This window comes from Schistocerca americana, chromosome 3, assembly GCF_021461395.2.
Source record: "Schistocerca americana isolate TAMUIC-IGC-003095 chromosome 3, iqSchAmer2.1, whole genome shotgun sequence".
In the NCBI taxonomy this organism is placed as follows: Eukaryota; Metazoa; Arthropoda; class Insecta; order Orthoptera; family Acrididae; genus Schistocerca; species Schistocerca americana.
In genome coordinates this window covers 445,952,454-445,978,682 of record NC_060121.1, presented here as the reverse complement: position 1 = coordinate 445,978,682, position 26,229 = coordinate 445,952,454, and the positions used below count along the sequence as shown (strand labels likewise).

At 43.1% G+C, this 26,229-nt stretch overlaps 1 protein-coding gene across 1 annotated transcript in view; it reads right to left on the bottom strand.

Moving 5' to 3' along the window:
* Positions 1-964: 964 nt before the first annotated feature.
* The window catches only part of LOC124607054 (COP9 signalosome complex subunit 7a), a 38,224-nt gene continuing 12,959 nt past the window's right edge, over positions 965-26,229 (bottom strand). Inside the window, exons 5-6 of the mRNA XM_047139230.1 lie at positions 23,894-24,114; positions 965-1,456 (exon numbers count right to left, since the gene is read on the bottom strand). Of these exons, the coding sequence (XP_046995186.1) occupies positions 1,292-1,456; positions 23,894-24,114 (386 nt within the window). The 3' untranslated portion in view covers positions 965-1,291. The remainder of the gene's footprint in view (positions 1,457-23,893; positions 24,115-26,229) is intronic.

Here is a 26,229-nt window from a genome sequence, read left to right as displayed (position 1 = left end):
TATTTGATAACTGCGTAAATGGATTCAACAACCTGAGGGCTGACCTACACTGAATGTTTAACTTTTGGATTTTGTCTTGTTTCTGTAAGGAAACAAGAATTTCGAAAAGTAACGAATATGAGAAGGTGGTCCAGGAAAGCAAAGGCTGATAGAGGAAAGAGACTGTACAGGAAAACATCACTGAAACAAACTATAACAACCAAGACCAGAGTTCCAATAAGAACACTATTTACATACACAGCTTCTCACTATTTTAGTTTGTTGTCAGAAACAAACAAATACTCTCTAAACTTATGATCACTCTCTGCAACTTTCTACACAGATTACCAGCACTGAATATGGATTATCTGCAAACACTAATGCAGACAATGAAGGACTTATATGTGAACAGTTAAATGAGTGATGAACACATAAAGTTGAAATCATACTATACTTCAAGTAAAATTACAGACACTTGATGGCCTTTCAAGTTCATCTGATAGAGAAACTTGAAAATGTGGCATGCTCTCTGACAGAAACAAGGTGATATGAGATTAAGTTGCAGCCTTTCTGGAACTTTTAATACACGCAGGATACAAGAAAACAATGGAAATCTCAAAAGGGTGGCTTTAACATAAGTGAAAATTGGATTATGATAAATGCAAGTCGAGCACATCATAATCCAATTTACTTACTCATTCATCTCAGACCGAAAGATATATAATCTCACAGGAAAATAAAAGATAGCGTAAACTTTTCTTTCAAGTCTCAATCACCAAGAAATTGACATTTACTAAATACAAGTCATCTGTTAATACTATATGTAGTTGGGTCCTTAAATGGGTAAAATCCTGCCACATTGAAAAGAAAGCTTATAGAAAATTAAATTATACTCTTTTCAAAAACTATAAATAAGCAATTAAATTTCATTAAGAACTGTTATATATACACATGTCTTATTCAAATTAAGGAACAAAATGGATCATTCAAATGTGTGAGGAATTATATTCACACCTTGTGAGCACAGTGCTTATAAATGAACAATGCTTTTCACAAATATCTTAGAAGGCAACAGCTTCTAAGAAACAGTCATTTCACTAAACAGCTGCAATCAAAAAATAAAAAATTTTAATCATGTAAATGATAATTAAGAACTTATTAATCAACACGACAGACATTTACATGGCTTGCAGTTCAAAGTCCAGTTTCTTTTATCACTTCAGTCTCACAATCCCTCGATGAGGCACAATGAAGGCAACAATCCCTATTTGGTAGAACTCTGATGTCTAGTCACATAATAAACTTTCACACTTCAGGATTTTTGCCAAAATTTCCCAGAACTGCTGCGAATTCCTTTGCCTTTGAAAGGTTTTTTCCCTTTGTCTCCTGTCTGCGATGCCGTTTCACGGGTATCTGTTGCCATCGCCTCATCAGTGTCTTGAGTTTGAGTCTTCAATGTTTTTTTGATATTGACAATCTGGAAAAAAGGAAAGAAATTACAATACCACATGTAATAAATGCCATATGACGCATTTGTACTACAGTTGTCAAGCACAATGCTGCAGTTTGCATTGAGAGGAAGTAAGAAGAAACTACAGTAAAAATAATGGAGATCACAAAAATTGCTTACTTTGTCAGGTACAAATATGCACATAAACTGGATTCCTTCCTACAATGAAGCATTCCCGTAATGCAAATGCAGTAGAGACACAGATGCTATGGAGGGGGGCAAAATAAAAAATGTGGTGTCTTGTAAGACAAAGAAAGGATTGTGCACCAAGTGACCAAAGCTGATATGCTACTTTTACTGTAACTGATTTGTTGTTGAATTATGAACATATTGTTTTTGTGTAGTTATTTTTTAGTAACTAGCAGCTATTTTCCAAATGAAACAAACACACATAAAGAAATCTGAGGTTGCAAGTATAATTAGAGAGAAATATCACTGCAGAAGCAGATTCAATACTGGCTGTCTACATTGTTGGCGACAAGTCATTGGAATTAGACACTTGTCAAATATTTTAAGTGCACCATCCTAAATGACTGAAGATGAAATCATCAACACTATCTAGATGTCAGAAAAGCAGAAGACCCAAAATTCACAGAAGGAATCCTTAGAAAGTGTAACATCTACAAATCAGATCACTTAAAAACCCATGATCCTCGACCACTATTGACACACTGTATGTTTCCCTTAGCAGAATAAGATTAATACAGGTATAAAAATCTGTTCAAATAATATCCACAGAATTTTAGGAGTGTTTAGTTGCTGTCAGATGTGCTCATCATACTCCAGAAATTCTCAACTGATTGAAAATATCATAAAAATCTAGTGGAGCTAACCCCCATATACATGTTGTGCGATAATCATGAAAGTAAATTTAAAACTAATTTGAGTTTATACACAGGAGGTATTAACATCTGTAACTATTCTCAAATGAAGTAAGAAGAAAGCTAATGACACAAGACATTGCTCTGTTACCTAAGGTCACCATTCGCACAGACAGCCACAGACAACCACAGCCAACAATGTAGCTGTTGAGACTTATTTTTCTGTTTCTGTGTACAGATTTTCTTTATTTTGTATTTTAGGCAGAGAAAAGGTCATGAAGTGGTAGGAAAGAGGACTAAAGTTGTAAGGCCATTACTTCATGCAAGGACAACTCCGTACGGCAAGCTAAAAATAAATGTGTCAATGGATTTGGTACTAAATCGCAAACCTCATGCTGCCACAGACATGGTGTGCATGTGTATAATGTGGAATCAACAATATTTTCCCATTCCACGCCTAACTTATCACTCTGAACTAGGTATTTGTGCTGTGTTATGCATAAGACTCATTGGGAGATAGCATGTATGAGGACACATATAGGTGTATATGAAATTTATCCAGACTCATGTCACCAGGAGTCCATCATTGCCCCAAATTGAGTTTATTACACTTCACGCTTATAAACTCAATTTATTTCCTTATGAACTGCAACCTTTTCGTTTACTCATTGACTTCATTTTTGTTCACTGACTTTGTGATATTTTATGAGAGCTCTTCTTCACATTCTCACATGTATATTAAAACACAGTCAATAAAGTATTCATACTAAAACACAAGATTTTTGACAACTATTGATGCTTCAAGCTGTGACACATTGAAGGCTAGATATGCGAAAATCTACTACTGCAAAATCTGGTGCCAACTATCAATGTTCTTACGAATGCACTCGTGAGCTGTGGAAGAGTCAAATCTCCACCTTCTGGCAAGAGAATACTGCTGTGTGGTTCACACAATTCCAAAGCCAGTTTTTGTTAACTCATATAATTTTGGACAAAACCAAATATAGTTATGTTGTTGTTACTCTCAATGAGGACATGGCCATATAAGTCCAAGATATTTTTGCCTTACCACCAAGTGACGACATATACACTGCCAATAAAAAAAGCTGTGACCAGTTGTTCATCTTAGTCTAAAGCCCAATGACTGGAAAAGTCACTCCGCACAGGAATCGTGCCCCTTCCCAACTGCTCTGTTTATAGGCCCTAGGTAGCAATGCTGTCAATGAAAACATTCTCTAAAACACTTACTGTCTGATCCACAGAAAATACTCACTGTATGCATAGGTGACCTCAAGGTCCAAGCACACCCGTGAACCATGCTGCTGAGGTGTATCTGTCCACTTGTGTCATAGTCATATTTCCATTATCAGACAGTTCTCTGGCCTCACTTCAAGTACAAATCACTGAGCTTACCACACACACTGCCACTCTTCATATACAACATTCCAGCTGGTTGTCATAATGCCAACACTCACCAAAGAAACACCGCCATTTTCCTTCAGCTGAAAGGATGTGTTGGTGCCATAGATGGTTTGGCTCAGAAGCTCACCAATGCCATTCCCCATGGGAGATGGGTAAAGGACCCCCAAGTTGTTAATAATGGCAACTGACTTCCCAGATAGCAGCTGTCAACTGTCTCACTGAACTTTCAGCAAAATTGCATTTTCTAGTACAACATATTGGTGTACTCATTTTCTCAACTACCTCTCCACTGCAGTGACGACCGTTGCCTCCATGCTACCGATGGTTCTCCGATCAATACATATGGTTGTTTGACACATTATGTGGCAATTCGCCGTGGCGGATGTACTATACCCTATCCTAAGAGCAATTTTTTTTTCTTTCTTTCTTTCTTTCTTCATTTTATGGTCTGCTACAGCATCTTCCGGGCCGTCACCTTCTTGATACATCCACTAATTTATTAGCATTGGAGAATTTATGCCACATAGGTAACACTGCCGAATGCATGATCACTGGAGATCCTCCAGAAGTAGAACTCACTAGATAGCTCCTGGAGATCACTCAGATGATACCCAACACTATCAGCTGTACAGCACGGAACAGTGTACTATATTGTCATGTAGAAGAAGGTGTAATTAGATGAATGATGAACACTAACTTCACTTAACGAAGGTTTATTCAGCACTTGCACATACAAGAGCGCAGAGCGAACTGCCTCTGGTCAGAGCACATACGGTATATATACAGTTACAGAATATTCCAGTACAATGATTCCTGGCATTTGTGGATACTTCTAGAATGTACTCGAACTGAATATAGAAATTAAAATTTTACAGTTCAGGTGAGTATTGAACTAGCAACCCTCCATGCAACAGCCTAGTATCATAACCACTATACCACAGTGACTGTGCTACTCAGCTTCTTCTGCGACACTGATCCCTCCTTAAGAGAACAGTCTCAGTCTTCTGTCCTAGTCCGGAAACGAGTCATCAGTCCTGCATACTCCAACTCCCGATGACTCATGTTCGCCCTGACTGTGATCTTCTTAGAACTTCCTTTGCCACTACGCTCTTCGACACCTTTGCGCATGATGCCTGTCGCTGGAGCATCCACTCCGGTCTCACCCACGCCTATTAGGGGCTATCTCCACGGGTGCCACCCAGCCACAGCCAGGGCCACCCGACTCTGCGACCGCTGCTGGAAGTTCCGATGCTCCAGGATGACAAGCAGCCACTCCTTGACATATGTGGGATGGCAAAATCTCACGTATGAGTAGTGTGATCCCTGTGTTGTCACCGACTCAGTCACATGGATACTTCACAACCCCACCACACAGACTGGCTACACATGTTGGTGACCTAGTGGGGTTGAGGGGGGGGGGGGGGGCTACAGTGGGGAAGGAAGAAGGGAAGGAAGGGCAAGAGGAATCCATACTATAGACACTAGGGAGGGAATTCTTCCCCAAATGACTCACACTAGAACATGAAATTTAGAAGTAGGGGTCAAACTCCAATGCGGGGGACCAAACCGCCACAAAGGGTGAAAGCAAACAGGCAAGATGAACAAAACTTCAAGAAATACAGAGAACCACTGGACAGCCATGTCAACATAAATCAGAACATCGAGAGAGTGGAAGGAGGGGGCAGCATAGAAGGAGCAAGGATGGGGTGGGAGGGGCACGGTGAAGGAAATGCAGCCAGGGAAGGAAGAATGAGCTGAAATTGCTCGGGATCCCGTGTGCACTACACATGAACTCACACCCCTGGAGGGTATAGCATATGGAGGTGTGTGTGTGTGTGTGTGTGTGTGTGTGTGTGTGTGTGTGTGGGAGGGGGGGGGATGGAGAACAGAAAAGGAGAGGAGCAGGGAAGGGGAAAGGGAAAGGATAGGTGGGTGCACTGGCAGAGGGTGCCACACAACGAAGGTGGGAGTCATGAAAAGGGAGGAGGCAACAGTACACAGGTAGCAGAAACTGTCAGGTGGAGGGTGCGGGGACAGCAGGTTGAGGTCAGGATAATATCGGTAACAGATAATGTGTTGTAAGGATAACTCCCATCTGTGCAGTTCAGAAAAGCTGGTGGTGGAGGGGAGGATATAGATGGCCCAGATTGTGAAGCAGTCATTGAAACCTAGCATTCTGTGTTCAACTAAATGTTGTGACACCGAGTGGTCTTCTCTGCTCTTGGTCGAAGTCTGGCAGTTGTCATTCATCCCGGTGGACAGCTGGTTGACAGTCATCCCAATATAAAAAGTTGTACAACATTTACAGCAGAGCTGCCATACAACATGACTGCTTTCACAGGCGGTCCAGCCTTTGATGTGGTAAGATCGGATTGGGTAGGTCTTGCACCTGGGTCTTCCACAGGGATACAATCCCTTTGGCGAGGGGTTGGGTTTGGGAGTGATATAGGGATGGACTAGGATGTTGCAGAGATTGTGTGGATGATGAAACATCACTTTAGGAGAGGTGGGAGGGACCTTGCATAGGATGTCCCACATTTTAGTGCATGATGATGAACAGTCAAAGCCCTGACGAAGTATGTGGTTCAGTTGTTCCAGTCCAGGTTGATACTGGGTGACAAAGGAGGCACTCTTTTGTAGTTGGCTCTTCGGTGTGGTGGTAGGATTGATGGTGTGTGGGGATAGTGGTTGTCTGTAAAGGAGCTGGGAAAAGGGGTTCTTGTCACTGCAGATATGTTGTCCCTGGGTGGCCAGGCAATATGGGATTGATTTTTTGATGCAGAAGGGATGGCAGCTGTCCAAGTACAGTTGCTGTTGGTGGCTGAAGGGTTTAATGTGGACAGAGGTGTGGATGGTGCCACCACAGAGGAGATGGTCAACATCTAAGAAGGTGACACACTGCATTGAAGAGGATCAGATGAAGTGGAAGGGAGAAATGGTGTTGCTACTGTGAATGAACTGAGTGCAGTTTATGAAGATATCATCAATGAACCTGAACCAGACCAGAGCATTTTTATGTGAGTTGCAAATGACATTGAGGCCATAGTGGTGTGCAAGGATGGCAGAAACTATGGGGACTTAGCAAAGAATGACATTAAGATTGGACCGGAGATTAATACGGAGAAGACTGAAATGTTAATGATAGAAATATCCAGCGAAGCCCCTAATATCACAGCCCCTAATAGCACCCCATCGCAGGTAAGAACAAGGAAAATACCCGAGCAGAAAATTTTAAATACCAACACCCTTGATTCAACAGGCATACAAACAAGAAATTATTCAGCTTATTGTCAACAAGTCTAAAAATTATTTCAGTCTCAAGCAGATAAAGTCATCAAAAAATCTGCAAATTAAGACCAAACTTTAAGCCCATAATGCAGTGAGGAAAACCAGTGTTATTATTGAAGAAACTTGTCCAATAGAAATACAAGGTTGGCACCTGGTGTACAGGGTCAGTGATCTTGGAATGTATGTATTTATCTATCGATTCTCCCCTCCACCATCAGCTTTTCTGAACTGCACAGATGAGAGTTACCCTTATAACATATTCTCCACTCCTGAAATTATCCTAGCCTCAACCTATGGTTACCTACTGTTCACACACCCTCCACCCAACAGTTTCCACTACCTCTATCCTATCACCTCCTTCCAATTCATGTCCTTTTACCCTCAACTCTACACTGCTCTCTGCTGATGCATCCAATGTTCCTTTCCCCATCTCTGCTCCTTTCCCTTTCCACTCTCCACCCCCCCCCCCCACCCCCTCTCTCCATCACAGCCTCCCAACAGCCGGGCTGGCAGCCTTGTCTTGCCACCATCTAATCCCTAAACATTACGGCAGGAAACGCTCACTTCTCTTCCTCTTCCTGTAGTCTGACAGTTGCATTTAGTTTGGAGAACCCACAGATAGATGTCAAGTGTGCTTGCCTGTGTGAATGTGCGCTTCCTTGCTGACGAAGGCTTTGGAAAAAAACTGAACGTGTAATAGTCTTTTCATTGTGCCTGCTTGCAACTTAACGTTTCAACCTTATGGTGAGAAGCAATATATCCTTTTCACAATATTGTTGTATGTATGTATGGATGGATGGATGGATGTATCGTTTATTTTCTCCACGAGTATATTTCCAGGATTATGAAAAGTTTGACGTCATCAGACTTCCCTTTTCACTTGTTAACAATGTGGAAAATGAGCTACAGTTAGAACTTTTACGCACAGTCAGGCACTTATACGGTAAGTTTCATAACAAAATTAGTTGGTTGGTTGGTTTGTGGGGGTTGAAGGGACCAGACAACAAAATTAGTATTTTAGAATTTTGTAAAAATGTTCCGTAACATAAATTTACACGACTACAAGCACATAACTACGATTATGTCCATGCTTGTATGAGTAACTTTTTCTCGACAATATGTTGTTGTTGTTGTTGTTGTTGTTGTTGTTGTGGTCTTCAATCCTGAGACTGGTTTGATGCAGCTCCCCATGCTACTCTATCCTGTGCAAGCTTCTTCATCTCCCAGTACCTACTGCAACCTACATCCTTCTGAATCTGCTTAGTGTATTGATCTCTTGGTCTCCCTCTACGATTTTTACCCTCCACGCTGCCCTCCAATGCTAAATTTGTGATCCCTTGATGCCTCAAAACATGTCCTACCAACCGATCCCTTCTTCTAGTCAAGTTGTGCCACAAACTTCTCTTCTCCCCAATCCTATTCAATACCTCCTCATTAGTTACGTGATCTACCCACCTTATCTTCAGCATTCTTCTGTAGCACCACATTTCGAAAGCTTCTACTCTCTTCTTGTCCAAACTGGTTATCGTCCATGTTTCACTTCCATACATGGCTACACTTCATACAAATACTTTCAGAAACGACTTCCTGACATTTAAATCTATACTCGATGTTAACAAATTTCTCTTCTTCAGAAACGATTTCCTTGCCATTGCCAGCCTACATTTTATATCCTCTCTACTTCGACCATCATCAGTTATTTTACTCCCTAAATAGCAAATCTCCTTTACTACTTTAAGTGTCTCATTTCCTAATCTAATCCCCTCAGCATCACCCAATTTAATTTGACTACATTCCATTATCCTCATTTTGCTTTTGTTGATGTTCATCTTATACCCTCCTTTCGAGATACTGTCCATTCCGTTCAACTGTTCTTCCAAGTCCTTTGCTGTCTCTGACAAAATTACAATGTCATCGGCGAACCTCAAAGTTTTTATTTCTTCTCCATGGATTTTAATACCTACTCCGAATTTTTCTTTTGTTTCCTTTACTGCTTGCTCAATATACAGATTGAATAACATCGGGGAGAGGCTACAACCCTGTCGCACTCCTTTCCCAACCACTGCTTCCCTTTCATGCCCCTCGACTCTTGTAACTGCCACCTGGTTTCTGTACAAATTGTAAATAGCCTTTCGCTCCCTGTATTTTACCCCTGCCACCTTCAGAATTTGAAAGAGAGTATTCCAGTTAACGTTGTCAAAAGCTTTCTCTAAGTCTACAAATGCTAGAAACGTAGGTTTGCCTTTCCTTAATCTTTCTTCTAAGATCAGTCGTAAGGTTAGTATTGCCTCACGTGTTCCAACATTTCTACGGAATCCAAACTGATCTTCCCCGAGGTCCGCTTCTACCAGTTTTTCCATTCGTTTGTAAAGAATTCGCGTTAGTATTTTGCAGCTGTGACTTATTAAACTGATAGTTCGGTAATTTTCACATCTGTCAACACCTGCTTTCTTTGGGATTGGAATTATTATATTCTTCTTGAAGTCTGTGGGTATTTCACCTGTCTCATACATCTTGCTCACCAGATGGTAGAGTTTCGTCATGACTGGCTCTCCCAAGGCCATCAGTAATTCTAATGGAATGTTGTCTACTCCCGGGGCCTTGTTTCGACTCAGGTCTTTCAGTGCTCTGTCAAACTCTTCACGCAGTATCTTATCTCCCATTTCATTTTCATCTACATCCTCTTCCATTTCCATAATATTGTCCTCAAGTACATCGCCCTTGTATAAACCCTCTATATACTCCTTCCACCTTTCTGCCTTCCCTTCTTTGCTTAGAACTGGGTTGCCATCTGAGCTCTTGATATTCATACAAGTGGTTCTCTTCTCTCCAAAGGTCTCTTTAATTTTCCTGTAGGCAGTATCTATCTTACCCCCTAGTGAGACAAGCCTCTACATCCTTACATTTGTCCTCTAGCCATCCCTGCTTAGCCATTTTGCATTTCCTGTCGATCTCATTTTTGAGACGTTTGTATTCCTTTTTGCCTGCTTCATTTACTGCATTTTTATATTTTCTCCTTTCATCAATTAAATTCAATATTTCTTCTGTTACCCAATGATTTCTATTAGCCCTCGTCTTTTTACCCACTTGATCATCTGCTGCCTTCACTACTTCATCCCTCAGAGCTACCCATTCTTCTTCTACTGTATTTCTTTCCCCCATTCCTGTCAATTGTTCCCTTATGCTCTACCTGAAACTCTGTACAACCTCTGGTTCTTTCAGTTTATCCAGGTCCCATCTCCTTAAATTCCCGCCTTTTTGCAGTTTCTTCAGTTTCAATCTGCAGTTCATAACCAATAGAGTGTGGTCAGAATCCACATCTGCCCCTGGAAATGTCTTACAATTTAAAACCTGGTTCCTAAATCTCTGTCTTACCATTATGTAATCTATCTGATATCTTTTAGTATCTCCAGGATTCTTCCAGGTATACAACCTTCTTTCATGATTCTTGAACCAAGTGTTAGCTATGATTAAGTTATGCTCTGTGCAAAATTCTACAAGGCGGCTTCCTCTGTCATTTCTTCCCCCCAATCCAAATTCACCTACTATGTTTCCTTCTCTCCCTTTTCCTACTGACGAATTCCAGTCACCCATGACTATTAAATTTTCGTCTCCCTTCACTACCTGAATAATTTCTTTTATCTCGTCATACATTTCATCAATTTCTTCATCATCTGCAGAGCTAGTTGGCATATAAACTTGTACTACTGTAGTAGGCATGGGCTTTGTGTCTATCTTAGCCACAATAATGCGTTCACTATGCTGTTTGTAGTAGCTAACCCGCACTCCTATTTTTTTATTCATTATTAAACCTACTCCTGCGTTACCCCTATTTGATTTTGTATTTATAACCCTGTAATCACCTGACCAAAAGTCTTGTTCCTCCTGCCACCGAACTTCACTAATTCCCACTATATCTAACTTTAACCTATCCATTTCCTTTTTAAATTTTCTAACCTACCTGCCCGATTAAGGGATCTGACATTCCACGCTCCGATCCGTAGAATGCCAGTTTTCTTTCTCCTGATAACGACGTCCTCTTGAGTAGTCCCCGCCCGGAGATCCGAACGGGGGACTATTTTACCTCCAGAATATTTTACCCAAGAGGACGCCATCATCATTTAATCATACAGTAATACAATATTAAGACAATAATAAGAATGAAAACCATCCATGGAAGCTCACTGACAGACTTTCACTTACTATCTTATTTTCGAATCCACAGTTCTCGGAAAGTGATACCTAACATTCAGGCTTCAGTGAATAGCAAAATAATTAATATTCATTGACATCCAGTATTTTATGTTTAACATTTGAATAAAATGATCTTGAAATAGAGGTTTATGCCAATTTTAATTTCGTCCTAAAAGGTAAATCATAAGGCTGCATCTGTTGTAAGAAATATCATGTTTCATAGGTGCCCCATGTTCTTTGCTTCATCAGAATATTAAGAGAGATGTAATTTTCACTTTACTGTCATTTCTCATTAACACAACAGCCTTATAAAGCGAATTTCCCATGAACTGCATTAATGAGCCACCATGAAGCCACCCACAAATCTCCTTAGAACACAAAAAGACAAGAGAAAAAGAGAGAAGGTCATGACTTCAACGGATGCTGTGATAAACGCCTAGCAAGTTGGCTTATGTAAAGAGATACCTCTTTTCTTGTTTGGCATAGGCTACATACGTTTAAGATGACCTGTATATCCACTTATTATACAAGATTGTGTTGTTGTAAAAGAGGATGATTACAAAAGTTTGAAGTTCAGTTGCTAAGGTCATTCTAATAGCTTGGAGGGAAATTAATGTTCTCTCTCTGCACCCATCCACATACAAGGAGACAAAGTTCTATGAAGACTGTTGTAGCACTGTTGAATGGAACTGACTAGAGGTCCATTTAGTAAGCATTAAGAAAAGTGAACAAAACAAATAAAGCCACTAACGTCAAACATCGGATGGTTGCAGATCTCTCAGGAAATGGAACACTGAGGCCATACCGAAAAATCACTCAGGTTCCTCTCCACTGCGAGCCAGCTCATTGAGCAGATTGGTGAACACACCTGCTACAGAAAATTATTCAGTGTTAATAATATTTTTTTTTTTTTGTGGTTTTCGGGCGCACAACTTCAGTGGTCATTAGCGCCCTGACTACTCTAAGAATGCACCGCGAGGCACAAGTTGACAACAACAACTAAAAGGGAAAACACAATAAAAGACAGACTGACAGGCATAGGACTAAAAAACATCATCAAATGTCCTTAGCGAGGTTTGTCAAATTGATAAAACAAAGAACACGAGCAGCTGCTCGTGGGTCACCCGCTAAAATGGCATCTAAAGTATTAGGCAGGTTAAGATCGAGGCGCAGTGTGTTAAGATCTGGACAGGACATTAAAATGTGTCTAACCGCCAGCAAGTGCCCACATGGGCAGAACGGCGCCGGCGCAGCCGTCAGCAGATGGCGATGGCTGAACCGGCAGTGTCCAATTCGTAACCTTGCTAAAACGACCTCCTCCCGCCGAGAAGGGCGTGAGGAGGACGTCCAAGCCACGGGAAGAGGTTTTAAGGCCCGAAGCTTGTTGTCGGTAAGTGCAGCCCAATCGGCATGCCACAGCGACACAACGCGCCGACAAATGACCCTGCTAAAATCGGACGAAGGGACACAACAAGAAGCTGTCCGAGGCTGGAGGACCGCAGCCTTGGCCGCGGCATCTGCAGCTTCGTTCCCAGGGATACAGACATGGCCAGGAACCCACATAAAGCTAACCGGCGTACCGACATCCACCAGCTGCTGAAGAGAGCGTTGGATCCGGTGTACGAAAGGGTGAACCGGGTACGGATCACTGAGGCTCTGGATGGCGCTCAGGGAATCTGAGCAGATGACATAAGCAGAATGTCGGTGGCGGCAGATGTAAAGAACAGCCTGGTAGAGGGCAAAGAGCTCAGCTGTGAAGACCGAACAATGGCCATGGAGCCGGTATTGGAAACTTTGTGCCCCAACAATAAAGGAACACCCGACCCCGTCATTGGTCTTAGAGCCATCTGTATAAATTAAAGTCATGTCGATGAACTTCGAACGAAGTTCCAAAAAACGGGAGTGGTAGACCGAACCGGGGGTGACCTCTTTTGGGAGCGAGCTGAGGTCGAGGTGAACGCGGACCTGAGCCTGGAGCCAAGGTGGCATGCGGCTCTCGCCCACTCGAAAGGTTGCAGGGAGTGAAAAATGAAGGTGTTGAAGGAGGCGACGAAAGCGAACTCCAGGGGGTAGCAAGGCAGAGACATACAACCCGTATTGAAGGTCAAGAGAGCCGTCAAAAAAGGAACGATAAGACGGATGGTCGGGCATTGACAGTAGCCGACAGGCATACCGACAAAGCAGTATATCGCGCCGGTAGGTGAGTGGCAATTCGCCAGCGTCAGCATGAAGACTCTCTACGGGACTGGTATAAAATGCTCCGATCGCAAGTCATAAACCCCGATGTTGTATGGAGTTGAGGCGGCGTAAGATGGATGGCCGTGCAGAGGAGTATACGAAGCTCCCATAATCCAGCTTGGAGCGGACGATCGACCGATATAGACGAAGTAGGACGGTTCGATCCGCTCCCCACGACATACCACTGAGAACACGGAGGACATTTAAAGAACGGGTACAACGGGCGGCCAAATATGACACATGTGGAGACCAGCTAAGTTTCCTGTCAAAGGTAAGGCCTAAAAATTTGATTGTCTCCACGATTGGGAGAGCAACGGGACCGAGTCGTAAGGACGGTGGGAGAAACTCTTTGTAGCGCCAGAAGTTAATACAGACCGTCTTCTCGGCAGAAAAACGGAAGCCATTGGCGACACTCCAGGAGTAAAGACGGTCAAGAGAACGCTGAAGACAGCGCTCCAGGACACGTGTACACTGCGCGCTGCAGTAGATGGTAAAATCGTCCACGAAAAGGGAGCCTGATACATCAGCTGGGAGGCAATCCATTATTGGATTGATCGCGATGGCGAAGAGAGCGACGCTCAAAACTGAGCCCTGTGGCACCCCATTCTCCTGGCGAAAGGTGTCGGACAGGACAGATCCCACACGTACCCGAAACTGTCGATCCAGTAAAAAGGAACGAATAAAAAGAGGGAGGCGACCGCGAAGGCCCCATGTATGCATGGTGCGGAGAATGCCCGCCCTCCAACAGGTGTCATAAGCCTTCTCCAAATCAAAGAACACAGCCGCGGTCGGGCGCTTCCGCAAGAAGTTATTCATAATGAAGGTCGACAAGGTAACCAGATGGTCAACAGCAGAGCGGCGCCTACGAAATCCACATTGTACATTGGTAAGTAGGCGTCGAGACTCGAGCAGCCAAACCAATCGAGAGTTAACCATTCGCTCCATCACTTTACAGACACAGCTGGTAAGCGAGATAGGTCGATAACTGGAAGGCAAGTGCTTGTCCTTCCCCGGCTTAGGAATCGGGACAACGATAGACTCGCGCCAGCATGCGGGAACATGTCCCTCAATCCAGATGCGATTGTATGTACGAAGAAGAAAACCTTTACCCGCAGGAGAAAGGTTCTTCAGCATCTGAATATGAATAGAATCAGGCCCTGGAGCGGAGGACCGTGATCGGCCAAGTGCGGTTTCGAGTTCCCGCATGGTGAATGGGGCATTATAACTTTCACAATTCGAGGAGCGGAAGTCAGGTGGCCTAGCCTCCTCTGCCTGTTTGCGGGGGAGGAAGGCAGGGTGGTAATGAGCGGAGCTCGAAACCTCGGCGAAAAAGCGGCCGAAGGCATTGGAGACAGCCTCAGGGGCCACAAGGACTTCATTCGCGACCTTCAAGCCAGAAACTGGGGAGTGGACCTTAGTGCCAGATAGCCGGCGCAGGCTACCCCAGACAACAGAAGAAGGAGTAAAACTGTTGAAGGTGCTTGTGAAAGCAGCCCAGCTGGCTTTCTTGCTTTCTTTAATAATATGACGACACTGAGCACGTAATCGTTTATAATTAATACAATTCGCCACTGTAGGATGGCGTTTAAAGGTGCGTAAAGCACGTCGACGAGCACGTAAAGCGTCTCTACATGCTGCGGTCCACCAGGGGACCGGTACGCGACGTGGAGAAGAAGTAGAGTGAGGGATGGAATATTCAGCAGCAGCGAGAATGACTTCCGTGAGGTGTGCGACCTGACGATCGCAGCTTGTGAAGGTTTGATCCTGAAAGGTCGCCCTGGAAGAGAAGAGCCCCCAGTCTGCCTTGGAGACGGCCCAACTAGAGGAGCACGGAGAGGGAGTACGCTGCAGGAGATGGATAACACACGGGAAGTGGTCGCTCGAATATGTATCAGCAAGTGCATACCACTCAAACCGGCGTGCAAGTTGGGGAGTACATATAGAGAGGTCTAAATGGGAATAGGTGTGAGATGTGTCCGAAAGAAAAGTAGGGGCGCCAGTATTGAGGCAGACAAGATCGAGCTGGTTGAAAAGGTCTGCTAACAAGGAGCCCCTCGGGCAGGATGCTGGAGAGCCCCAAAGGGGATGGTGGGCATTGAAGTCTCCAGTTAACAAAAATGGTGCAGGTAGCTGAGCAATAAGTTGCGTCATGTCTGCCCTGGTAACGGCAGATGACGATGGAGCGTAAACGGTACAAAAGGAAAACGTAAAAGTGGGGAGAGTAATGCGGATGGCAAGTGCCTGCAGGCCGGTGTGCAACGTGATGGGATCGTAGTAAATATCATCCCGGACCAGCAACATAACCCCTCCATGAGCTGGGATACCTACCACAGGGGGTAGGTCAAAACGCACAGAGGTGTAGTGTGCCAAGGCAATTTGATCGCATGGGCGTAGCTTCGTTTCCTGGAGGGCTACGACGAGCGGACGATGCAAGCGGAGCAGCAACTTCAAGTCCTCTCGGTTGGAGCGAATGCTGCGAATATTCCAGTGAATAAGTGCCATCGTAAGAAAAGGAAGATGATAGAAGTGGTCACCTCGAAGGCCGCTTAGGGCCTGGCTTCAAGCGAGCACTGCCGCCGCTATCAGGAGGCGGACAGTCATCGTCCATGGGGTCTATAGGGTCATCGGCCATCTCGGGAGGATGGCCGGGAGGGGGAGCTTCCTCCGCCGGTGAACGGCCAGATGTTCGGCTACCAGCGGTGCGGCCAGGCGAAACGGATGACGGCCTGGGGCGGCAACCGCTGGGTGGCGCAGGAGAAGAAAGGCGCCGCGGCGGAGAAGGAGAACTGTGCTTCCTATGCACCTTTTTAGAAGGACGTTTGGTGGAAGTACCAGTCGAAGGCTGGGAGGTCGAGGGACGGAGGAAGTCTGCACGGGATGGTTCCTTCTTGAAGGCCCGTGCATCTGACTTCGGGGTCTTCGACTTAGCAGAAACTGAGGAAGTGGCTGGTGTCTGTGGGGTGACGGGAGGAAGAGGAGACGTCGACCGCGCGATCTTAGCACTGGCCGAACGGACGACCGTGGTGCTGAAGGTCAGATCGCATGTCTGGGTTGCTACCTCCCGGGTAGTCCGAGGAGAGGCGAGGACAGTGCTGTATTTCCCCGCTGGGAGCAGCGTGGGCTTCCTACTAGCCAATAGCTTGCGAGCAGCCGAGGTGGACACTTTCTCTTTGACTCGAATTTCCTGGATACAGCGTTCTTCCTTATAGACAGGACAGTCGCGGGAGGATGCGGCATGGGCACCCTGACAGTTCACACAACGAGGAGACGGAGGTGGACAGTCACCCTCATGGGCATCCCTGCCACAAGTGACACATTTAGCCGCATTGGAGCAAGACTGTCGAGTGTGATTGAAACGCTGACACTGGTAGCAGCGCGTAGGTGTCGGGACATAGGGGCGAACAGAAATAACCTCGTAGCCCGCCTTGATGCGCGATGGCAGCTTAACACTATCGAAGGTCAAGAAAAGTGTCCGGGTCGGTACAAGGTCATTGTTGACCTTTTTCATGACCCGATGGACAGCCGTCACACCCTGCTCAGCGAGGAAAGATTGAAGCTCCTGGTCAGTCAATCCGTCGAGGGAGCTACTATAAACTACACCACGAGACGAATTCAAAGTACGGTGGGCCTCCACCCGGACAGGGAACGTGTACAAGAGTGTGGCCCGAAGCAGTTTTTGCGCCTGAAAGGCACTCTCAGTTTCTAGTAATAAGGTACCGTTACGCAACCTGGTACAAGATTTGACAGATCCGGCTATGGCATCTACGCCCTTCTGAATGACGAAAGGGTTGACAGCGGAAAAATCCTTTCCGTCCTCAGATCGAGAAACTACGAGGAACTGTGGGGCAGGCGGTACTACTTTTGTCACTGTTGGCTGGTCACGTTTCCGTTTTTGGGTCGAAGTCGAAAGCGATGGAGTAGAATCCATTGCGGAGGAATCCCCCATGATTGCCAGCGTCTCCGATGGCGCGCTCCTTCCTTGTGGGGACCCTCTCAGAGGGCACTCCCGCCTTAGGTGAATGTTTACACCTCAGGTCACACCTCCCGAGAAACAGACGGAGGGACCAATCGGCATGGTCGGAAGGTATCAGCTCAGGCAATCACCCCTCCCCGGGCCTGGCCTTTACCAGGGGGTACGCGCGTGCCTTACATGTCTACCCAGGGCGGGGACTTACGCGTTACCCCGTCACCGGCTACGCGTGCAAACGCGTGGGTCGGCCTTCAGACACGCACAGGGAGGAAGGAAGAAGAGGAAAAAGAAGAGAGAGAGGGAGAAAGAGGACAGACTGTCTCAAACGCCGAGGCGGAGACCAGAGAAGGCAAGGAGAAGAAGGCAATGAGAAGGCAAGAAGAAGAAGGCAATAAGAAGGCAAGGAGAAGAAGGCAATAAGAAGGCAAGGAGAAGAAGGCAATGAGAAGGCAAGGAGAAGAAGGCAATGAGAAGGCAAGGAGAAAAAGGCAATGAGAAGGCAAGGAGAAAAAGGCAATGAGAAGGCAAGGAGAAGGCAAGGGAAAGAGTAAGGAAGACAGTGAGGTGGAGAAGAGCAAAGAAAGGAACCAACAAAAGGAAGGAAGAAACGAGGAGTGAAAAAACCAAAAGGACCACGATGATAGGTCGTGGAACCGTCCGTCTCCGGACGCAGGCGCGAACTACCCCCGTGAGGGGGATGGACTCCTTTTAGTCGCCTCTTACGACAGGCAGGAATACCGCGGGCCTATTCTAATCCCCGGACCCGCAGGGGGGAGTGTTAATAATAAATGCTGTTCTGCTCAGTTGTTTTCGCAAAACATGTTATTAACACAAGGGCCATTGCTCAGATATTAAAGAACCAGGAGGAATAGATGTTGAGACTGATACTGTTGAGTACAGCTGATTTACTGTCTCAGCAATTCATTTTCTGGGATCTGTAGGATATTGATTCACTCTCAGAACAAAACAAATCAGTCACAATACAGTTTATCAAATGTAAGCTGTAGCTTTCTTAAGTTCAAAACCACAACAGACCTTCCATTTCCTACAATGAAAGATATGTGAACATAATCAAGTGAATATGTCCAACACACATCATCAGGGATTCATTAGCTCTTGCCGATAGTCCACTAGAGAACATAAATAGGGGGAAGAATGCAATTCATCTATAGTTTTTGCATTCTGAAATTGATAGCAGTCGGAACTTTGCAGAAAATTTAAGTTTATATTGAAAGGATAGGCACATGGGAAATTAAGGGAGTATTTGACGAGTAAACAAGGAACTCAAAACCACTGAGAAAGAAATTGAAGATGCATGTGTTTTTGTTTGGGTAAGATTCAGTATCAGGGGTCGGCATAAAATAACTGGATCCTTCTATCGCCTGCCAGATCCGTCTCCTAATGTACTGTATTTACTCGAATCTAAGCTGCACTCGATTCTAAGCTGCACCTGAAAAATGGGACTCGAAATCAAGAAAATAATTTTCCTGAATCTAAGCCGCACCTGAAATTTGAGACTCGAAATTCAAGGGGAGAAAAATGTTTTAGGCCGCACCTCCAAATCGAAACAAAGTTGGTCCATTGTAATATGAGACACAGTTTAGGTCGAATGAATGACGATACAGCTATAGTAGTTTGGTTCGAGTCATTAGCTTAGCAGTTGAGCTTTACCAGGTAGCCATTGCTATGCGTCGGGCGCTCCGTCCATATTTATACGGGTACCCTTCCTTTTCCACGTGCTTTGTCTGGTTTGAATCGATTGCTTATTTTTCTTTGATCTGATAAGTGCCGTTCTCTTTTTTATAGGTGTTTACGTCACTTTAAGCTGAAAATGCATTATTGTACTGCGTCATGCATTGTTTGTCGCATTCTGATAGTGAGTGTTTACGGCATGTCGCCGCTCGCGGCATGGCTTGCTTCTGTGCTCGCTACCGCGGCTTACAATAAAAATAAAAAAAAAGAGGAATCATCTCATTAGTGAAACAATGGCAAGAGACTACTACTTGTTGTTACTTACAGTGCTGCTTTAAAGAATGAATGACGATATGATCAACAAGAACCAAATAATAGACTGCGTATGATAGATGTTCTGAACGAGAGTTTAGCGAAAAATTTTCTCATTTTGAAATTCTTTGGACGCCTCGTTAGTACATTACATTCTGCACAGAAATTAGAGTCATCTTAGATTTAAAAATCTAGTCAATTGCCCTGCTTCATTTCTGACTGTATCACTATTAGGCATAAGAATAATATGAATATAAACATGACATGATATCCAGAATGAGATTTTCACTCTGCAGCGGAGTGTGCGCTGATATGAAACTTCCTGGCAGATTAAAACTGTGTGCCCGACCGAGACTCGAACTCAGGACCTTTGCCTTTCGCGGGCAAGTGCTCTACCATCTGAGCCACCGAAGCACGACTCATGCTCGGTCCTCAAAGCTTTACTTCTGCCAGTATCTCATCTCCTACCTTCCAAACTTTACAGAAGCTCTCCTGCGAACCTTGCAGAACTAGCACTCCTGAAAGAAAGGATACTGCGGAGACTTGGCTTAGCCACAGCCTGGGGGATGTTTCCAGAATGAGATTTTCACTCTGCAGCGGAGTTAGCGCTGATATGAAACTTCCTGGCAGATTACAACTGTGTGCCCGACCGAGACTCGAACTCGGGACCTTTGCCTTTCGCGGGCAAGTGCTCTACCATCTGAGCTACCGAGGAAGTTTCATATCAGCGCACACTCCGCTGCAGAGTGAAAATCTCATTCTGGAAACATCCCCCAGGCTGTGGCTAAGCCATGTCTCCACAGTATCCTTTCTTTCAGGAGTGCTAGTTCTGCAAGGTTCGCAGGAGAGCTTCTGTAAAGTTTGGAAGTTAGGAGTTGAGATACTGGCAGAAGTAAAGCTGTGAGGACCGAGCGTGAGTCGTGCTTCGGTAGCTCAGATGGTAGAGCACTTGCCCACGAAAGGCAAAGGTCCCGAGTTCTAGTCTCGGTCGGGCACACAGTTTTAATCTGCCAGGAAGTTTCATGACATGATATGTACATTCTTCCACGTTTGCTGTTGTCTCACTCTAGTTTCGTACTTTATTAGGCAGACAGGATTTAAATGAGATAGTAGCAAACACGAAAGAATACATGGCAAAATGTTTATATTCGTATTATTCTTATGGTGAAGAGAATACTACTACGTGTGATTCACAATTCATAAAAGTTCCTATTAGCAACCATCTCTTCTCACAGGTAAAAAAAAATTCAGAACGTAGAGTTGGCCAAATTGACAAACATCCCAAACAGTCTTGCCAGTTGGATATTGAAATGCTGTTACATTCGAAGATGAACAATACGGAATTTGTATTTACTTCGTTGGATAACGTATAAAAATGCAGTGGTCGAAACTCGGGGTGGAGAAAAAAGCTCGTCTTCCACCTTTTCTTAAATTTATTTAGTGACTCAGAGGTTTTGGCGCCAGTATTTATCTGTGTGCCTGCAAAGCATGCCAGTGTAGCGCTACATATATTCGACGGCAGAAGTTAGTTGTGGTGGCACCTACCAACATTTTTCAGAACTTTCTCTTACTTTGCACTCGATTCTAAGCCACATGCGGTTTTTTGGATTACAAAAACCAGAAAAAAAGTGCGGCTTAGATTCGAGTAAATACGGTAACCAAAAACTTTAGAAAAAATCTCAGTTTATGTGTACGTAAGTTCTCCGATCATAATGTAATCACTGGTGGAGACTAAACATCCAACAATCAATTGGGAAACACAGTTTTGTTAGTGGTGATGTGATAAGACAGCCTATGAAACATTACTAAATGCCTTCTCTGCAAACTACCTACAACAGATAGTTTGAAACTTCACTCATGATTGAAATATATTAGAGCTAATGGCGACAAGTAGTCTTCACCTCTTTGAGAATGTCCACACCGAAACTTGTATCAGTGACCATGACATGGTTGTAGCAACAATGACTACCAAAGTACAAAGGACAATTAAAACAAGGTAAACTAAATAAAGCTTCAGTTGTATCATATCTCAATGAGGAACCTGAGACTTTCAGCACAGGGCAGGAGCATGCTGACGAACGGAACTGTGGCTCATGTTTAAAAGAACAGTTAACCACGCATAGGATAGATATGTACCCAGTGGGATGGTTCATAATGGCAAGGAATGTCCATGGTATACAGTCACTGTACAGAAACTTCTAAGGAAACAGAGATTACTGCATAATAGGTGTAAAACAAAGTGTAGGGTTATAGACAGGTGTTGAATGAAACATGTTTGGCTGTCAAGAAAGCAATGTACGATGCCTTCAGTAACTACCGTAGCAGAATGTTGTCAAATGATCTTTCACAAAACCTAAAGAAATTCTGGTTGTATGTGAAAGCTGTTAGTGGCACCAAACTTAAGTGTCCAGTCCCTAGCGGATGAGACAGGACATGAAACTGAGCAGAGCAAGACAAAAGCTGAAATGCTTAACTCTGTTTTCAAATGTTCCTCTATGAAGGAAAACCCAGGAGAACTGCCCCAATTTAATATTCATACCAGTAAAAAGTATTAGTTTCAGCAGTGTTGAGAAACACTTGAAATCATGAAAACTGAACAAAGCTCCAGGTCCTAATGGAATCTGTCAAATTCTATACTGAATTTGCAACTGAGTTAGCTCCTTTATAACTATGATCTGTCTTAGAATCCTCGAACAAAAAACCGTGCCCAGTTCTTGGAAAAAAGCACAGGTCACATGCATCTACAAGAAGGGTGGCAGAAGTGGTCCACAAAACTACCATCCAATGTCCCCAACATAAATTTGTCGTAGAATCTTAGAAGGTATTCTGAGCTCAAACATAAAGAAGTATCTTGAACAGAATGACGTCCTCCATGCACTAAAAATAAAAATAAAAAATAAATATACAAATTGCAGTATTTTTTTTGATTTCTGAACAGCATTTGACTCAATAACACATCTACCCTACTGTCAGAAGTTCAATCTTATGGGGTATCAAGTGATATTTGTGTACAGATTGAAGACTTTTAGGTAGGGACAATGCAGCATGTTAGCTTGGATGGAGAGTCATCATCAGGTGTAGAAGTAACTTCGGGTGTGCTCCAGGGAAGTTTGTTGAGACCCTTGCTGTTCATGTTGTACATTAATGGCAGTGAAGGCAATATTAACAGTAGCCCCAGACTTCTCGCAGACGATGCAGTTACCTATAATGAAGTACTGTCGGAAAGAAGCTCCATAAATATTCAGTCAGATCTTGGTAAGATTTCGAAGTGGTGCGGAGACTGGCAACTTGTTTTAAATATTCAAAAATGTAAAACTGTGCACTTCACAAAAAAAAAAACATAGTACCCTATGACTATAGCCTCAACAAGTAACTGTTGTAATCAGCCAAATCATACAAATACTTGGTTGCAACACTTTGTACGGATATGAAATGGAATTATCACACAGCCTCCGTCGTGGGTAAAGCTGGTGGCAGACTTTGGTTTATTGGTGGAATACTGGGAAGGTGTCAACAAAGACATCGCTCCGAAGCTGTGGCCAGTGCACTCTTTGGATTTTAGTGCTGAACATCTCTATCAAAACTATTTGTATGTTGATCTTATCAAAAGCCCATCCAAAACAGATTTAAAGCAGCCACATCAAGTACACACCATATTCAAAGATAGTAATCATGGATTTCTAACCATCCCACGAATGTAAATAACCTCATTGCCTTCAGTTATGCACATTCACATACATTAGTACATCACAGTGATCTAAAAGTGTAACCCCATGTAGGATACAAAGTGAATACAAATGCCTGATATCTGTATTATTATGAGAAAACCTTTCTCAGACATTATGTCTGGTTAAAAATGGAAAGTGACACGGACCTTGATCAAGCGTGACTTCCTTTTAACTGTACGGTTATTATTATTATTATTATTATTATTATTATTACTACTATTGCTGTGGTACTTCCTCCAGTGCAGTGGATTATAATTGTTTTACATTGTGTACTAGCATTTATGCAAAAGAATATAAAAATTATCATGAATAAACAAGGGCAAAAGAGAATGGTATTAATTCTGAGGTCTACAAAAACAGAAAAATTAAGAAACATTAAACGAGTGTGTTTTGTCCACTTATACAGCCCAATGTACACTAGAAAGTGGTTTCCGGCACAATTGGAATGACAACAACTTGCCTTCCTAACCAGTTCCCATAATGTATATTAGCTGGACACAAGTGAGAGCCAGGAAACACAGGAACTACACTCAATACCAATGGCAGGAGTGACCATCTAGGTTCTGTTCGAAGAACGCAGGATATCTCTCAGCATTCACATTCCATATTCTGCTTATCTTTGGTGTGATTTATGAAAACTGAACAAAACCAAAAGCTAGTACATTGAACTTAAGTCTTCTTATTTTAAATCTACTGAAACAAAATGGCACCATAGTATAAATTACATAAGCAAACAAACCTCTTGCTCAACAGCTTCCTTATGTTTCAGCCGACGATTCTTCTCTGAATTTGCACGATTGATTTGCATCTCTACACATGATAGCACAGTTTCACAAGAGTCACACCATTCTTGTAGAGTTGAGACGATTGATCCAAGATCAGCAGGCTGGATGTCTCTTCCAATTGCATAGTCTACTTCTAGTTGGCTATTTTTCAGATCAAGTTTCCCATGAATAATATCTGTATGGTGGAATAACAAAAGTATTATTTATAACACAGCAAAATCATTTTAATTTACATACGGTTGGTCAAGTATGTGAAAATTTTAATAAGGATCATTTCTTCAGAGAAGATGTAGTAAAAATTATTTGACAGATCACTGCCTAAAATGACTGCATCAGCCATACAAAAAATTCACCACAACTTTGGGGACAGCTGAAATGTTGAGAACATACTACATGCATTCAACAACGATTAAGTAATACTGTGGTGCTCCATATAACTCTTTTAAATAGTCAAATTGTGATGCCTGGACAAGTAACTATCTATCCTGTTCCGTTATGTTGTTGAGCTTTGAAGTGAAAGATGAGTGGAAAGCATATATTTTATTGACGGGGCTACATGGTTAGTGCGAGCCAATGCTCAAGGGTTAAGAGAACTTTAACCCATTAGCGCCCGTTGTCCTCGAGTGATAATAATCCATTTTCCCGTCATTATTACAATGTTTGTAACTCCATTCCAACAATGGGTTTTTGTTGTTGTAAAGTAAGCTTTCCATCAACAATTGGTGCCATTTTTATCTCTCTGTTACAGTTATTCAGTTGAAGACTTAACAAAAGGGGAGCATTTTTGCAGTGCCTGCTGATCATTTCTATATTTATTTTTGTGGCTACATCTAAGACAAGTGTCACTTCCATTTTCTAGCTGATGTGTAATTCACTACTGTGATACTGTTTGGTACTTATGAAGGTGAAAATAGTTTATTATATTTTATGCCCCAGCGCATGAAAACTTGCTGTCCTTGTTTGAGGGCACTCGGCATTTCCACGGTAAATGTTATGCTTTTCGGGTTTTTCAGATTTCTTAGCCATGGCTCACAATGTTTTTAAAACTGCTCAAGAGGCACTAGAATACTTATTTTCTGAAGAAATAGAAGCAGACCTAGTAACTCTACCTCCAGATGTAGATGAGCAGAGCAATGACAAAAATATTGAAGATGACGTGTTAGGAAATCCATATGTAAGCCTAATTAAAGTTAATACTGAACTATCATGTGAGAGAGACAACAAAGACATTCCTAAATGGGCCCAAAATAGGAAATTCAATGGTATAATCAGGTTCCGAAATATTCATTTCCCGGCTTAGGGATGAAAGCTTCTTGTCAGTCAGGTGAACTGAAAGGAAAGTTGCACGGTCTCACTCCCATGCAGGTTTTTGAACTCTTTTCCGAAGAAGTTGTAAGCATGATTGTAGTGGAAACTGAAAAATACACTAGCGAGTGTAAAAACTAAATAAATTATTCGGTTTTACACAATGAAATTCGTGTACTTGTTGGGTTCTTTATCTTTACATGCTATCATAAATTGTCTACTGAAAGAGGTTACTGGTCTGAGGACGATTGTCTAGGTGTTAAAATAGTGAATGGTACAATGAGTCGTGAACAGTATCTTGAACTGAAAACTGCAATATATTTCAGTAACAACACAAAAAGCCACTGAAACCAAAGATGACAAATCTTTCAAAATAAAATCATTAGCAGAGGCTCTGGTTTCAGAAAAATCCGGTGTTGATGAATTGATTGTGAGGTACTATGGACATCACCCCATAAAGCAGTTTATCAGATTGATGCCCATATGCTTTGGATATACACTTTGGGCCATATGTGGTACAGATGGCTACTGTACAATTTCTTACTGTATTGCAGGAAGGACCATGTAATGATGACAATGCAAATCTACCATTGGTTTCCAAAGTAGTTTTGAGAATGTTGTCCATTATTGATGAGCCGAACACTTACAAAGTATGTTTTGGCAATTACTTTACTAGTCATGACCTGCTCGTCCAACTGAAGGAACTGGGATTCCGTGCAAGTGGAACTATAAAAAAGGGCATGCTCCTATCACCAGATAATGTTTTGAAAAAGAAAGGAAAGGGATATTTTGAGTTCAGATTTGACAGAAAGAAGGCAGTTTTGGTCAAAAAACGGAATGACAATAACTGTGTTACACTAGCAACTAATTTCGACACTGTGCTTCCTACCGTCTAAGGCCTGTGTTGGAATTCATCCCAAACCAAAAAGGCCACAGTTCCCTCAATCACATGCATTGAATACATTCAAGAATTTCATGGGAAATG